The sequence below is a fragment of the Cryptomeria japonica genome, chromosome 3 (genome assembly GCF_030272615.1).
Source record: "Cryptomeria japonica chromosome 3, Sugi_1.0, whole genome shotgun sequence".
In the NCBI taxonomy this organism is placed as follows: Eukaryota; Viridiplantae; Streptophyta; class Pinopsida; order Cupressales; family Cupressaceae; genus Cryptomeria; species Cryptomeria japonica.
The window spans coordinates 172,977,736-172,991,355 of record NC_081407.1 but is presented as its reverse complement, the minus strand read 5'-3'; the positions used below and the strand labels follow the sequence as shown (position 1 = coordinate 172,991,355).

Genomic DNA, 13,620 nt, shown 5'->3' with positions numbered 1-13,620 from the left:
CTTTTTCCTTATCTTTGTGAAGTTCAAACTTCTCTGAGCTTCGTTTTTGAGTTCTTAGGCAATTTAGAAGTTTGATTACAGGTTTCAAGAAGGATTTAAGGCATTCAAACACCAATCATAGCATTCTCTGAGTTTTTTCTCCATTGCTTGCAGGTCTGAAGCACTTCTAGGGAGAAATTCTGAGATTTTGGCTTCCAAATTCTCTCCTTTTTGTCTAAATTCTCATTATCAGAATAATGCATGACTGTTCTATGCCAAATTTTCAAAATTTATCAGTATGATAGGGGTGTTTTTTGTGTGCTTCTGCAGAGATGTCCAAAATCAAACTTAATTTTCATAGAGTTGCATGTTTCAAGTTCAATTTTGGGTTTTCTAATCTAGTTTCATCTCTGAAAGTGATCAAAATCAAGCTTTATTCCATAATTTAAAGGTTTTCTCAGTCTGATTTCTAGTTTCTAGAATGATATAAGGACTGATTTTAATTGGATTTTCACTTAACAGAGTTTAAATCAGACCATATTTCATGATTTCCAAGTATACTTTGGGTCTGATTTTGGATTTTCAGAATATTTATAAAGTCTGATCAAACCTAATCTCAAAGTTTCTAAGTCTGATTTTAAATTCTGGAAAATTTGTGAGTTTGATTTCAAGTTTCTAGAGTAGTCCCAAACCTAGTTTCTAGTTCTGAGTTCGCAATTGGACATAAATTTCATAAATTCTCAGTCAATTTAGCTTTGATTTTTGTTTCTCAAACCATACTCACTCTATTTCTGAGTTTGATTTTCAAAGTTTAATCAGAAAATCAAAGTTATTCTTTTAGAATTTGTCAAGATAACATCAAGCTTATTTTGTTTAGCTTAGAAATTTTTCATATTTTTAGGTACTCGATGTCAACTCAAGGAAGAGACTTCCAGGAAGGTGTCGATGAAACAAGGAACCAATTGAAAAGATGATGGAAGAACAACATTCACACTTCAAGCTAGAATCCAAGGGCGAATGGGACAAAGAAGGACTCCCACTTTATCAAGACATTCAAAAAAATTAAGTCATCCAAGGATGAAAGGCTCTACATCGACCTTCCAAGTCCAAGGCAAGGAATTTTAGAAGAGTTAATCATTTTGGAGTATGCTTCATCACATGATGCGATTGGAACAATGTTGAGCATCAAGAGATATTGCCTAAGGTATCAACACTTCTTCATGGTGAGGAATCAAATCTACAAGGCAAGGTAAGGTGGCATCCCAGTCATCAATCAACCAATCCAAGGGTTCCAAGTCAGACGTGTCTAGGTGCAATGAACTAGACTCAACAAGTAGCTCCTATTTTCTTATTGATTATCCAAAGTGTTGTAATTTTCGCATTGGTTGGAAGGAGTTTTTTTTCAAGTAACCCTAATTAGGGTTTCATCTATTAATCTTGGCTATTGATCTTAAATCAATCTAGGTCATTGCTTTGTAATCGGGTTCCTATATGAACCCCCCTCCTCTCATTTGTAAAGGGGCAGTTTTCTGAGAAATTGTTGTAATAATACTTCTTAAGTGCTAAGACATTATTCATTGTTCAATTGTTTGTGAATCTTTTCTACTTTTGCAAGTTAGCATGGTTTCTCGGCTCTCAATAGAATATGTTTTATTTTCAAGTTGTTAGATTGAATGAAGGATTTGATAAAATTGCTCAATGTGGAAAGATGTCTTCATACTTTTCATAATTGGATGATTTTCAGTTATTGTGCAAAGTTACCCTGAACCAATAAATGAAATTTAACTTCTATTGCTTTCTTCATTGTTCAAGATGTTGGTGAATATGAGTGATATGAAAATCTTGTGAATTCCTTAGATGATTGCACCGTTCTTATGTAGTTGTTGAATTTGGCGAAGCAAGAATTGGTTTTGAATTCCACTTTTTCAATTTCTGTCTCTAGAGTTCATAGAATTAGCTTAAGATTAGAAGTAGCTTCCTAAACCCTCCCTTTGCCCTTTTTTTCCAAGTCATAATAGAAGTAGGATTGAAAAGAGAGCTCATTGAAAAATCAATCCAGAAAAGAAGAAAGTCACAAACGTCAGCAATCAACAGAATCCTTTGATTGATTCACTCCTCAAACAATTACGTAAGTCCCCCTTGAGATTACCAGCATATCACAATGAACCAACTGAGACTGTCTACATGAATCTGGAACCTTGGAGTGGTCTTTGTGATCACACAGACCGTCTATTTAGCACAAAGAAGAATTTGATCAAGAGAGAATAGGATATCTCTGGGTAATTTATTCTGAGATGCGCATGCATAAAAAAAACCAACAGAAAGAAACAAAAAAATTCAACCATGTTCTACTTCTATCGGTCCAACCATCAATCGTGATGGTGCAACCCTTCTTCCTCCATATTTCATACTACTCGTCAATTGGGTCTTTCACATCAGCCACCTTTTGAGCCAAAATAGCACATTTTATCTCCTCATCATTAGGGGCTTTGAACCCCGCCCCACAAAAAATAGCATCTATCAGATTTTGCCAATGAGGAGACCTAAAACAAGTTAAATAAACAAAATAAGTATTAACTTTAAAATTGTCAATGCCACATACTCTTAAAAGAAAAAAAATCAATAACAATAGAAATTAAACAATGTATTTTAAACAATAATAATAATAATAATAATTGCCTAGCTGCATGGAACGGAATGGTGTAGTAGAACCAAAAATCTCCAATTGCACTTTTTGCAATTCATGTTTTTCCTTATTCCGACCCATGCTCTCAAGTGATGGTTGGGAAATTAGAGTTGTGCATGGAACAAAATATGAATCTAGTATGGATGAAGATTTAGTGTTTACGAATCCAAGGCCCAATACTTACACTAGTACCACCATTGCCACTACTCATATATTGAATAAATGGAGGAATTGAAAAACTCTCTCCACCAATGGCTGCCATTTCTTCCATTTGCCTCTTTTTCAATTCTTTTTGCTGCTTAAAAGTATCAAATTGACATTGTACTTCACGTACAACTTTAGAGGGTGCTAATATGTATGGTTTAGCATCATGGCATGGCATGTGTGCAAGATGATTCTTCAACCGATTAATACCTCCCCCATTGTATTTCATTTTGCAATAAAGACATGTTCTTTCACCTTTTTTTTGTTCAAGGAATGGCATGTTTCCAACTAGGATCCTTTCTAATTGATGTAGACATTATGCTTGAAAATTTGGATCAATTTATAAATGATAGTGAGCTACAATAAATTATAAATGAAAAATATTAACATTTACACTTTCTAATTAAATTTAGCTTAGAAAAAAAGAAGAAAAAACTAAGAACAATTAGGATTTGCAGCTAAAACTTAAGGGAAAAATTTTAAAATAGCTAGGGTTTCTTGTTTTTTCCATTAACCTAAAATGAAATAAAATAAAAAAAATGCACGACAAAATGGAAATTTGAAATTAAAAAACAAAAACAACAAAGAATACATACCTAATCAAATTTTCTCCAAAAATGAAGAAATGTAGCTCCAAATTATTGGTGGCCTCCTCCAAATCCGTCTTAAGCTCTACTAGATACGTCAATGCCAGCTACTAAACTACCCAAATGATTTCCAATCACCATTTTGTCCTCAATCAATCTGCTGGTTTTCTCTTTAATGGCATACAATTTTTGCTCAAAAGATTGTTTTTATTTTCTTGTGCTTGAAAACAATATGAATGACATTTTAGGGTTGAGAGAACAATTTAAAGTGCTTTTGTTTTGAGTCAAAAGTGTTTATTTTTTATTTTTTTTGTGACTTTCACCTCTACTCGCATAGTAGAGTGTCATGTCCCCTCAAAATTCTGTAAATGTATTATTGCACAGGAAAATAGTATTTATTGATAATCATAAAACAGTATTCTATGGTTTTCAATTGTGTTAGCTAATTAAGTGTCGGTTTAACATTGATTACCCCTAATAGGAACCGATAATTCCATGGTGATAGAATGGAGTTAATTAATATTGTGAACCACTGTTTACAACCCGTTGCTGAAGAATGTTAATATTATAAACCGCTATTACTAACCGCATGTCAATAATTAATTGATCACGTGATGTTTGATAAACAAGATTATCGATCAAACAATGGGAGGGGTGGCCACAGTCGCCACCACTACGTCTGAGCGCTCCATGAGTGTGACCCCTCAAAAGGACACAAAGACTAATATAACTGCAATCATACTACGTCTGAGCGCTCCATGAGCGTGACCCCTCAAAAGGACACAAAGACTAATATAACTGCAATCCGCTTTGGACAGGAGGACACGGAGACCATTTTTGCGGGAAATTATACCTTACATACTGCATAAATCGAAAGGGACAATATATGTAAACCACAGCGATCAAGAAAGTGATGAAATCCGGTGCGTGAATAAGAGCACGAGCAAATTCCTCCAGGTATGAGTTTTCACATATAATCAGGTTAATTCGATCAACCAACAATAATGCTATGAACCATGGTATCGATTTTAAGTTCTTACGTTGATATTCGCGATTTCCCAAATTACTGATATGATGATAATAAATTACACGGGTTCAGGTGTTTGATAAATTCATAAACTAAAGAAAGATAATAAACTAAATAAGGCACAATATGTCACTACAATGGGTATTCGATAAAACTGGTGAATTACGTTAATTATGAAGGAAATGGTAAATTAAGTAGTACGCTGGACAGTGGTATTGTTTAACTGATGAATGGTATAAAATTAGTAAATAATTGACAATTGATTTGGTAAATTCAATCTATGGTAATAAGCAAATAGCCAATTATTAAATGAATATATATATGTGAACATCTTCAGAAATAAATAATAACTGATACAAATCTGTGCAATAATCATTACAAATTATGATATGAATGAACTAGTAATCTGACAATGATAATTACTAGTGATGATTAAATGATTTAAGTACAATATAAATAGATGAATTACACGAACTAAGCATGCTCCATGAGTTCAATCAATAACAATGGATTAAACTGAATTCATATCTTCTAAGTAAGGAGAATAGCCAAAAGTAACCTATAAGACACGTCTAAAAGGGAGAACAGCCATAGGGCATCCCGCAAGATACATTGAGTAGGGAGAACAGTGGTAAAGGGCACCCTACAATTACACGTTGCGTGAGGGAGAACAGCTACAGGGCACCCTAGAGTGGAGTTGCATAGGGATAGGGCACCCTACTCTAGGAGATATGCATTCGTCTTTGCAATACTACATAAACTATCATAATTTAATAAGTTTAAATATACGTAGAATCGTAGAATCATAGAATAATTATTGGTTTTTCAATTGATTCAGGTGTTGACAATCAGAATATAATTTTGGGTAATCTTTTTTATCTAAAACTGCACTATTCATAATCAAATTCACTAGGAGACATTACACAGAGTTTGGGGCTCAGGACTCCTTGAGTCTAGCGAGTCTTGCAAACTCTGTGAGTTTGACACGACTCGCCCAAACCCAAGTCTCAGGTCTTTGGGCCTCGTTTTGATTGCCTTGCCCCTAGACTCACTGAGTCTAGGCGAATCCAAGAGAGTCTTGTAACTCTGATTTAAAAAATAAAGGGAGACATTTGGGCTTGTGTGCTGATCGCTGCTCATATTAGAGGAGGAAGTGAGCACTAATATTATTCATGGCACACATTGGAAGAATACTTGAGTGGCTCAAGGTCTGAACAATGGATTTCTGATTTATTAACATGAGTAGAGAGCTCCTTAGTCTTGGTGCAGACATCATAACAAGTTGTTCATTTGATGACAATATGTCTCCCGGGAGTGCTAATGTTACTATGATACGAGGTCAGAATGGTATATCATTCTTTACCTTTGTAATTTGTTAAATGACAACAAACATTGTTGAATTTAATAATGTTGTTTTTGGATGTTTTATCAAATCTCCTATTTCTCATATGAATGTTAAAAACGTCATCATGATTGTACGTGAAATCCAAAATTATTGCAATGTACAATAGTATCATGGTCAACAGGATATATTCCACCAGTTACATTAAATTGAGCAAACTCTTGCATTCAAAAAAAATCACTCATTACAAGTTGAACAGTCTTCCGAGGTTTCATATTCATTTTTATGAATGAGAAAATGTTATGCAACCTATAGCATCTTCGTCAAATATATTCAGATCCTATTTCAAACAGAAAACTTATTACTAAGTGTGGAAAACAAACAAAAGAGAAAATTTGTGGCAATTAGGGTGGTATCTTATAGTGGTATCAGAGCTAGTCTCTCCCACTAGCCTGTGAATTATTTCATTGTTGACTTCAATGTTAGAAGGTGGCCAACAAGGAAAAGAGTCCTTTAACAGAACAATACAGAAAATCATTTAGAGTTATTAAGTTTGAGCCTCACCGAAAGTAATGGATGTGAGTAGTTGTTGACGTGGATGAAATCGCATTGCTGCAAACTCCATACGGCCAACGCAGAATAGAATAGCCGATTGATTATCCTACTCTCTCTTGAGATAAGGAAGTCTCTAATGCTGTTTTCTAAGTTTGATCAAAGGAGACTACCTCAAGGTTTCTTTTGTCAGGTCTTGACTGCAGGATCTCTCAGTGGCTTGATGTGTTTATGCTGGAAACACAAGGGGACTTACGATTTGCAACAAGCTAGTCTGCTGTGATTCTCGAATTATGCAATAAAGAGCAAAAGGAAAGGTTTAGGAGATCTAAAACTAACAACACGGGTATGCGGGTAGACAGATTCAACATAACCAATTCCTGCTTCGCCAAAATGGCTCACAACCTTGCAGGAACGGTGCAATCTTCAAAGGAACTTGGAAGATTTTCAGATTGGAGACGCACGGCTAAGCACCCAATTTTGGCGCAGCTCAGACGGACACCTGCAATTGAACTAAGCACAATCGAAGGCTCAGGTTAACCACACAAAAGGATACACAATCAGCATATCCTCAGTGGTATGAGCCCGAATCTATCAAATACCTGCACACCCAAAATAGAAAGATCTATCTAAAATGCTGAAAGAAACCATGCAAACAGGATGAAAACAAGACAATAAACACCAAATCAATGTTTATATATTGATTTCAACTGACTATTACAACAATTTCTGCAGCATCTCTATGCTACTGCTAAGATCTAACCTATTCTAACTCTAAAATTTAACTATCTAGCAATTTCTAACCCTTTCTAACAATCTCTCAATCTCTAACAATCTAACCCTTTACAGAAGAAAGGCCTCTGCCTTTTATAGATATTACAATTTTGAATCAGAGGCCAGGATGGACTGCATCCAAGGGTCCTGATCTGCCTTCCAGAAGCTGACAACCTTGACCAATGCCGAATTAATTCTCAGTTATCCAACCAGCAACTATCTCAACTACCAACCACTTTTGGCTTTAATTTAGGTTTATCCGGTCTTTTTGGTGGTTGGGAATAGTTATCCTCAAAAATATCTTGCACAGGACCCATAGGCAGTTTACAATAAAGCAATTTCAGCTTTAAAACTGAATTTCTGGACTTAAATCCAACTGTGTGCTTTTTGAGAATGCATAAACTTGCAGCATTCAGAGTGTTCTTTGGTCTGTGGTCCTGGTGGTGGACTTCATATTTGTTCAGTGGCACGGTTCCCAATGTTTGGTTGCTCTTGCGCTCCTGCATCTTTTCTTTTCCAATCTTCAGCGCCTGGCCTTGAATTGCGATCCTTCCTCGATTTGCATTTCAGGTCTTTCTCCTGGTTCTTCGATGACGTCCTACGATCAACCAATTTCACTTCATTAAATTAATTTGAAAAAATTAAATAATTTAATTTTAACAAACATTAAATTTAATTACGACGTCTGGCTTGAGAAGCTCTTTGCGAGATGTATCTTGAAAATGCTTCTCTTTCTCTTCGATTGTGAAATCTGATCCTTGGTCTTTTACTTCTGCGTATTTTACCTTTGGAGTCTTGGACGTTTTAAATGGGTTTATGGCGCGATTCTGGAGGTTTGAAGAGCTTCTGCAGATTTTAAAACTCTAACTCTCATGCTTTCTGGTAAATTTCGGAGAACGGAGGGCACCTTTTGAAATTTGCAAAAACTTCGGACCTTTTGGCGTTCTTTTGCAAATTTCGGAGCTTACATATATTTCACAAATTCTAAAGGCAAATTCGGACCTAAGGGCCACTTTGCAACTCTTCACGTTTTACCTTTCCCAGGGGTCCGAAAATGGACTTCACGCTTTCGGAGCTGGAGGCGCTTTTAAAAGATTTCGCACTTTAAACTTTTCTTCGGGGGTCCGAAAATGGACCTAAGTGCCTTTTCGGACTTTCGGACCTAGTGCGTCCTTTTTTTAAAAAAAACATTTCGCCCTTTTGAAAAACCTCGGACCTGGGGCGTGTTTTAAACATTTCGCGATTTCCTTTTACCTTTCATTTTGGAGCTAGGGTCCGAAAATAACATTTCGCGTTTTCTTTTATTCCCAGGGGTCCGAAAAGAGGGACTTAAGTGACTTTTCGGAGCAAAGCAGTTTTGCGTTTTCGGAGTTCAAACGTGCTTTTCTTCTTTTTCGCGTTCTCGGACCATGGAGAGTTTTTGCCAGTTTTCGGACCTAGTGCGTCCGTTTTAAAACTTTCGTTTCATTTTATTTCCAGGGGTCCGAAAAAGAACACTTCGGGTTTTCGGACCAAGTGCGTCCCTTTGCAAATTTCGGAGCTCTTAACACCTTTTGCGATTTTGTCATATTTAGAAAGTTCGGCCCCAGGGTCCGAATTTGGAGGTGTAAAGTGAATTTCGGACCTTGAGGGTCGTTTGGCAACTTTTAACTTTGGCTTCTGGGTCCGAAATTGAGCATATGGAATATAACATTTAAGTATAAGTGACTTATACTTTAAGTTATATTCCATATATACTTTCAGGATGTTTGAGAATGGTTTCAGACCTCCAGGAGTTATATTGCAAATTCTAGTTTTTGGAGGTTTCCTCAGTTTGCAGAGTTAGCAAAATTTCAGGATCAGGAAATTCCAGACTTAACCAAATTTCAGGACAGGACAGAAAGGCACAAACTGGGGGGTCCCTGTCCAAGACGGGGATGGGTGTGCGATTCGCACAACAGTAGTATGCTCTATGCATTGAGAAAATAACTTGAGTCTCGGTATCCGACAAAGACTATTCTTCTAAACAGGTTGGAAGAAATGGAAATGTGTTTGTTAAATTTGGATCAATTAGATTTTGAGGTGTTGAAATGGGCAACAAAGGGACCATTGGTTGCATTAGTCCATTCCCAGATTATGAGGCTTCTAGATGAAGATGTGAGACTTGCAATCATCACTTGTCTCGGTGAGATTATGAGAATTTCGGCTCTTGAAGCACCCTACAATGATAACATATTGAGGGAGATACTACAACTGATTATTGACAGTTTTTATGGGTAAGGTGATACCAGGAACCCTTCTTTTGGTAAGAGGGTGACGATTTTAGAATTGATGGTTGAGGTTAGATCATGTGTTCTCCTGATTGATTTAGACTGTGATGACCTCATTCTTCAAATGTTTCATTATTTCATAGCTTCTTTCAGCAAGGATCATGAGGAAACTATATTTTCTTGCATGCAAACCATTATGGCCCTAATCATTAATAAGTGACGCTATCTCCCAGTCCGTTTTATCTATTTTCGTGACTGTTTGGAAGCAAGAACAGGTTACTTTTTCAGCTGCATATGACTTGATCAATAGTGTGTTCAAACAATGTGAGAAGCTGAATTCAAATCAGAAATGAGGAGCATGAGGAAGAAGAAGAATTCAAATCAGAAATTGCCTTACGACATGAGGAATGTATAACAGAACCCCAACATTATTTTTTAGACACGCATATCACTACTATTGACGAGATTGTGCATGAGGGACAAAACAAAACAACAGGCTTTGTTGCAAGTTCAGATTTATCCAATGAGGTTTTTGAGACTATTGGACTTCTTGATGACACTAGTACAAATGTTGGGACAATTGAAATCACTAATGCACTTTCAAAATAAAATCATGTTGAAGTCTCCAAATCAGCCAATGATGATGATCTCTTATCTCATTCCAGTGATGTTAGTTCAGATGGGTATTGTTCGGATTTCCAAGTAGATCCTATGGAGAGGAGCATTCATAACAGTTTCAGTCCCTTCGATTTGGAGAGTGATTTATTTGGAGAGACAATCACTCATGAGGTACACAATGAACATATTTTCTTTGAACAAAGAAACCATATCATAGATCCATTGGATCCAGGTGTGTTGGCACCTAAATACGATGAAAAAGCACTTTGGGATGAATTTCTTTTCGAACAAGGTGCTGTCCTAACTTTTGAGCCTAAATTATGCAAAGAGGATGAAATTGAGGAAGCCGATTTTGAGAGCTTTGATATTGAAGAACAAGCAGAATATTTATTCCATGGAGTTAATTTTGATCGAAGGCCTAGTGATTTTTCTGATTTGGATCAACATCTTAATGCTAAGCATTTTCATCAAGTTAGTAAAGGAGAGGCAAGATGATGCTCGGGAGTTATATACACATACACAACCATTGTTTTGTAATCAAATATCAAGTTTTATAAAGCATTATAGCCTATGGGCACTATCACATATTTGTCTCTTTTTTCACATTGTTATTGTCTTGTGAAAGGTTATTCTATTCCTTCCTAAGGATGCATACTTGCTAATTTCGACATAAAAATGAATGGTTGTGGGAGTAATTCCTCATATAGCTGATATGCATGATGAATAGAAGATAAATTCTTGGCAGCGACACTAGAGGAAAGAGGTCACTTTTTCCAAGGCAACTAGCTACCTTTGTCTAAAATTACATATAAATGGTTGTGGGAATAATTCCTTCATAGAGCTGATATGCATAGTGAATAAACGATAAATTTTTGGCAAAGCCACTAAAGAAAAGAATATAGTTTTTCCAAGGCAACTAACCACCTTTTCCTAAAATCTCTAGAGTAAAACAAGCGAGTGGGATTGGTTGTAGGATGATAGACCACACATACAAGAGAATTCATTAGCAGTGATAAAGGATGGAAATATTTCTAATAGAATCAGTTAAAAATACGTGCTGTCATATTTTTTACTTTTATTTGATCATTTTATTTTAAACCATGGATGCATCATAGTCCATTCCTTCCAAATACTTCATTTCCATTTCAACACAGATTTTACTCTTGTTCTTGGCTCACTGGCATACATTGATACGAATGTATTGGTGGATTGTAAATGTATAAATCCAAGAAAATATTGCACAAAAACCTATCATACTGCTCAGATAAAAATTCAGTGCATTACCTTAGCAAGCTTCAGTAAGTTTAAGATGTATTTATACTCAATAATTGTTAGTATAATGTATTACATTGATTAGGGTAGACAGTTAGAGAGGTAGTTCTACACGGTTAAACTATTTAACTGCTTTTTGTCGTCCCACCACTTTATAAAATGCATTTGACATTTGATATTGGAATAAAGGAATATTTTATGTATTTTTCATAAGGTATCAGAGAGGTCTCCCTGAGCCCCTGTGAATATGCAATGAGTATCTAGAGTTGTGCATATGTTTATGTGCCTGTGAAAATGGTGTGAGAGAACAACAAACAATCTTTGTGTCTATGCTGCGACAATCCAAGCAATCTTTGTGTATGTAAATTGATTGTAGTTCCCTCTTTCTTTAATCTACAAGGGGAAGTTAGGGCTTAGAAACAAATATTGCAATTTTAGTGAAGTAATTACTGAAAAATAAAAGGGATATTTCATTATGGAGATTGTGGTTGATACGCTAGATAAATATTCTGGTTTTAACTTTCATACTTGGAAAATAAAAATTCAGATGCAATTAACAAATAAAAATTTATGGGGCATAGTGAGTGGAAAAGAAACGAAACCTACAGATGCATCTAAATTATTAGAGTGGGAGAACAGAGATGATAAAGCCAAAGTTATTATTGGGCTTGCTCTTTCTGATTCAGAATTACATCATATAGATTTGGATACATCATCAGCAGGATTTTTGGGATAATCTCAATAAATTGTTTGGAGCAAAGGCATTAAATGCAAAATTCTCTCTAAAACTTCAATTGTTTAGGTTCAAAATGGAAAATGGAGTCAAAATGTCAAGTCATATAAGTAGTTTGAGATCTCTTATCAGAAAATTGGTAGAAGTTAAGGCTCCAGTAAATGATGAAGATGTTAAGGCTATCTTGTTAAACAGCTTGCCTGCAAAATACAATAATATTATTTTTACACTCAGCCAAATAACCTCCCAGAGTTTAGAAGATATGATTTCAGCCCTTTTAGCAGAAGAAAGGAGAACAGACACAAAAGATTTAGAAGGTGTTTCTCAACTAGAAAATGCATTGTATGTTCAAAACCATAATAAAAGATCAAGCACAAGTAATGAAGACATTAAATGTTTCTATTGTAAGAAAAAAGGTCACAGAGCTTGGTCGTGTAAAAGTCGAGCTAGAGATGTTCTAAAGGAAAGTTCAAAGACAAAATCAATGAAGAAAACATTTCTTATATTGAGAATGGGGATTCATCAAATGATCAAGTTATTATTTATGATTCTCTTAGTGATTCTAGAGAAGTGTTATAAGTCTTCACTTCATTGGAGGTTGGTGGCACAAGAGGATGGAGGATTTCCATCATCTCAAGTTAGCTTCTCGCTTTGAGATGGTGTTTTGCTTGAGAAGCATTTTTGGTTTTTTGGTTTCTTGTTTATTCCTTGTTGTTGTTGGCATATTTGAAGATACATGTATTGTGAAGTTTGTTTTTGGAGACAAGTAAGGGGTTTGGTGTAAAGCTCAATATGGATGGTTGTCCAGTAGTACTCAAGGTTGTGTTCGAGAATTATACTCTTCTGAGGGTTATTAGGCAACTTGATGAAGCCATGTGGTTGGAGGGCTTAGTATGGATTGTTGCTGAATAATTTAAGGATATCAGATAGAGGCTACACCTTTCCGAGGGTTACGAGACAGCTTGATGGAGCTAAACTTGATTCATAATTTGTTTCTTCAAATAATTTTTTCACAAAATGTGTCTATATATATTTTGTAATCAGCAGCTTTTATTATGTAAGGCTTAAGGGGGGTTTCTAGATAAACATTTATAAAGAACAATGTAATAGGGGGGATTGTTAGTATAATGTATCACATTGTTAGTAAATGTATTACATTGATTAGGGTAGACAGTTAGAGAGGTAGTTTTTGCACGGTTAAACTATTTAACTGCTTTTTGTCGTCTCCACCACTTTATAAAATGCATTTGACATTTGATATTGGAATAAAGGAATATTTTATGTATTTTTCGTAACAATAATTATGTAAAGCTCCCTTTTTCAGATCACCAGGGAAAGTATTTTATTTGATTTCAGCATTCTAGAATAACTCACCTCCGAATATACTCTCCTTTAGAAACACGCATCATGAGAACCTGCAAAGTGAAAGCGTAGAATATAGTGAACATATCACCAAAATACACTCGGCAATAAGGAGCTAGAAGCAAACAAGATTCCATGCCATCAAAATAGTGAATTATGTATAGGCCTCAAGTACAAGCAAAACTTTCCAAAAAACAAAAATATAGGTGTCACAATTGTTTAATCATGAATGATG

At 35.5% G+C, this 13,620-nt stretch overlaps 1 protein-coding gene across 4 annotated transcripts in view; it reads right to left on the bottom strand.

Annotated features, from left to right (window-relative positions):
• LOC131029217 (uncharacterized) overlaps positions 1-13,620 on the bottom strand; it is a 201,151-nt gene that overhangs the window by 153,721 nt on the left and 33,810 nt on the right. For all 4 annotated transcript variants that reach the window (XM_057959630.2, XM_057959632.2, XM_057959633.2 and 1 more), the window contains one exon: positions 13,398-13,438. In XM_057959630.2, coding sequence (XP_057815613.1) covers positions 13,398-13,438 — 41 coding nt within the window. The remainder of the gene's footprint in view (positions 1-13,397; positions 13,439-13,620) is intronic.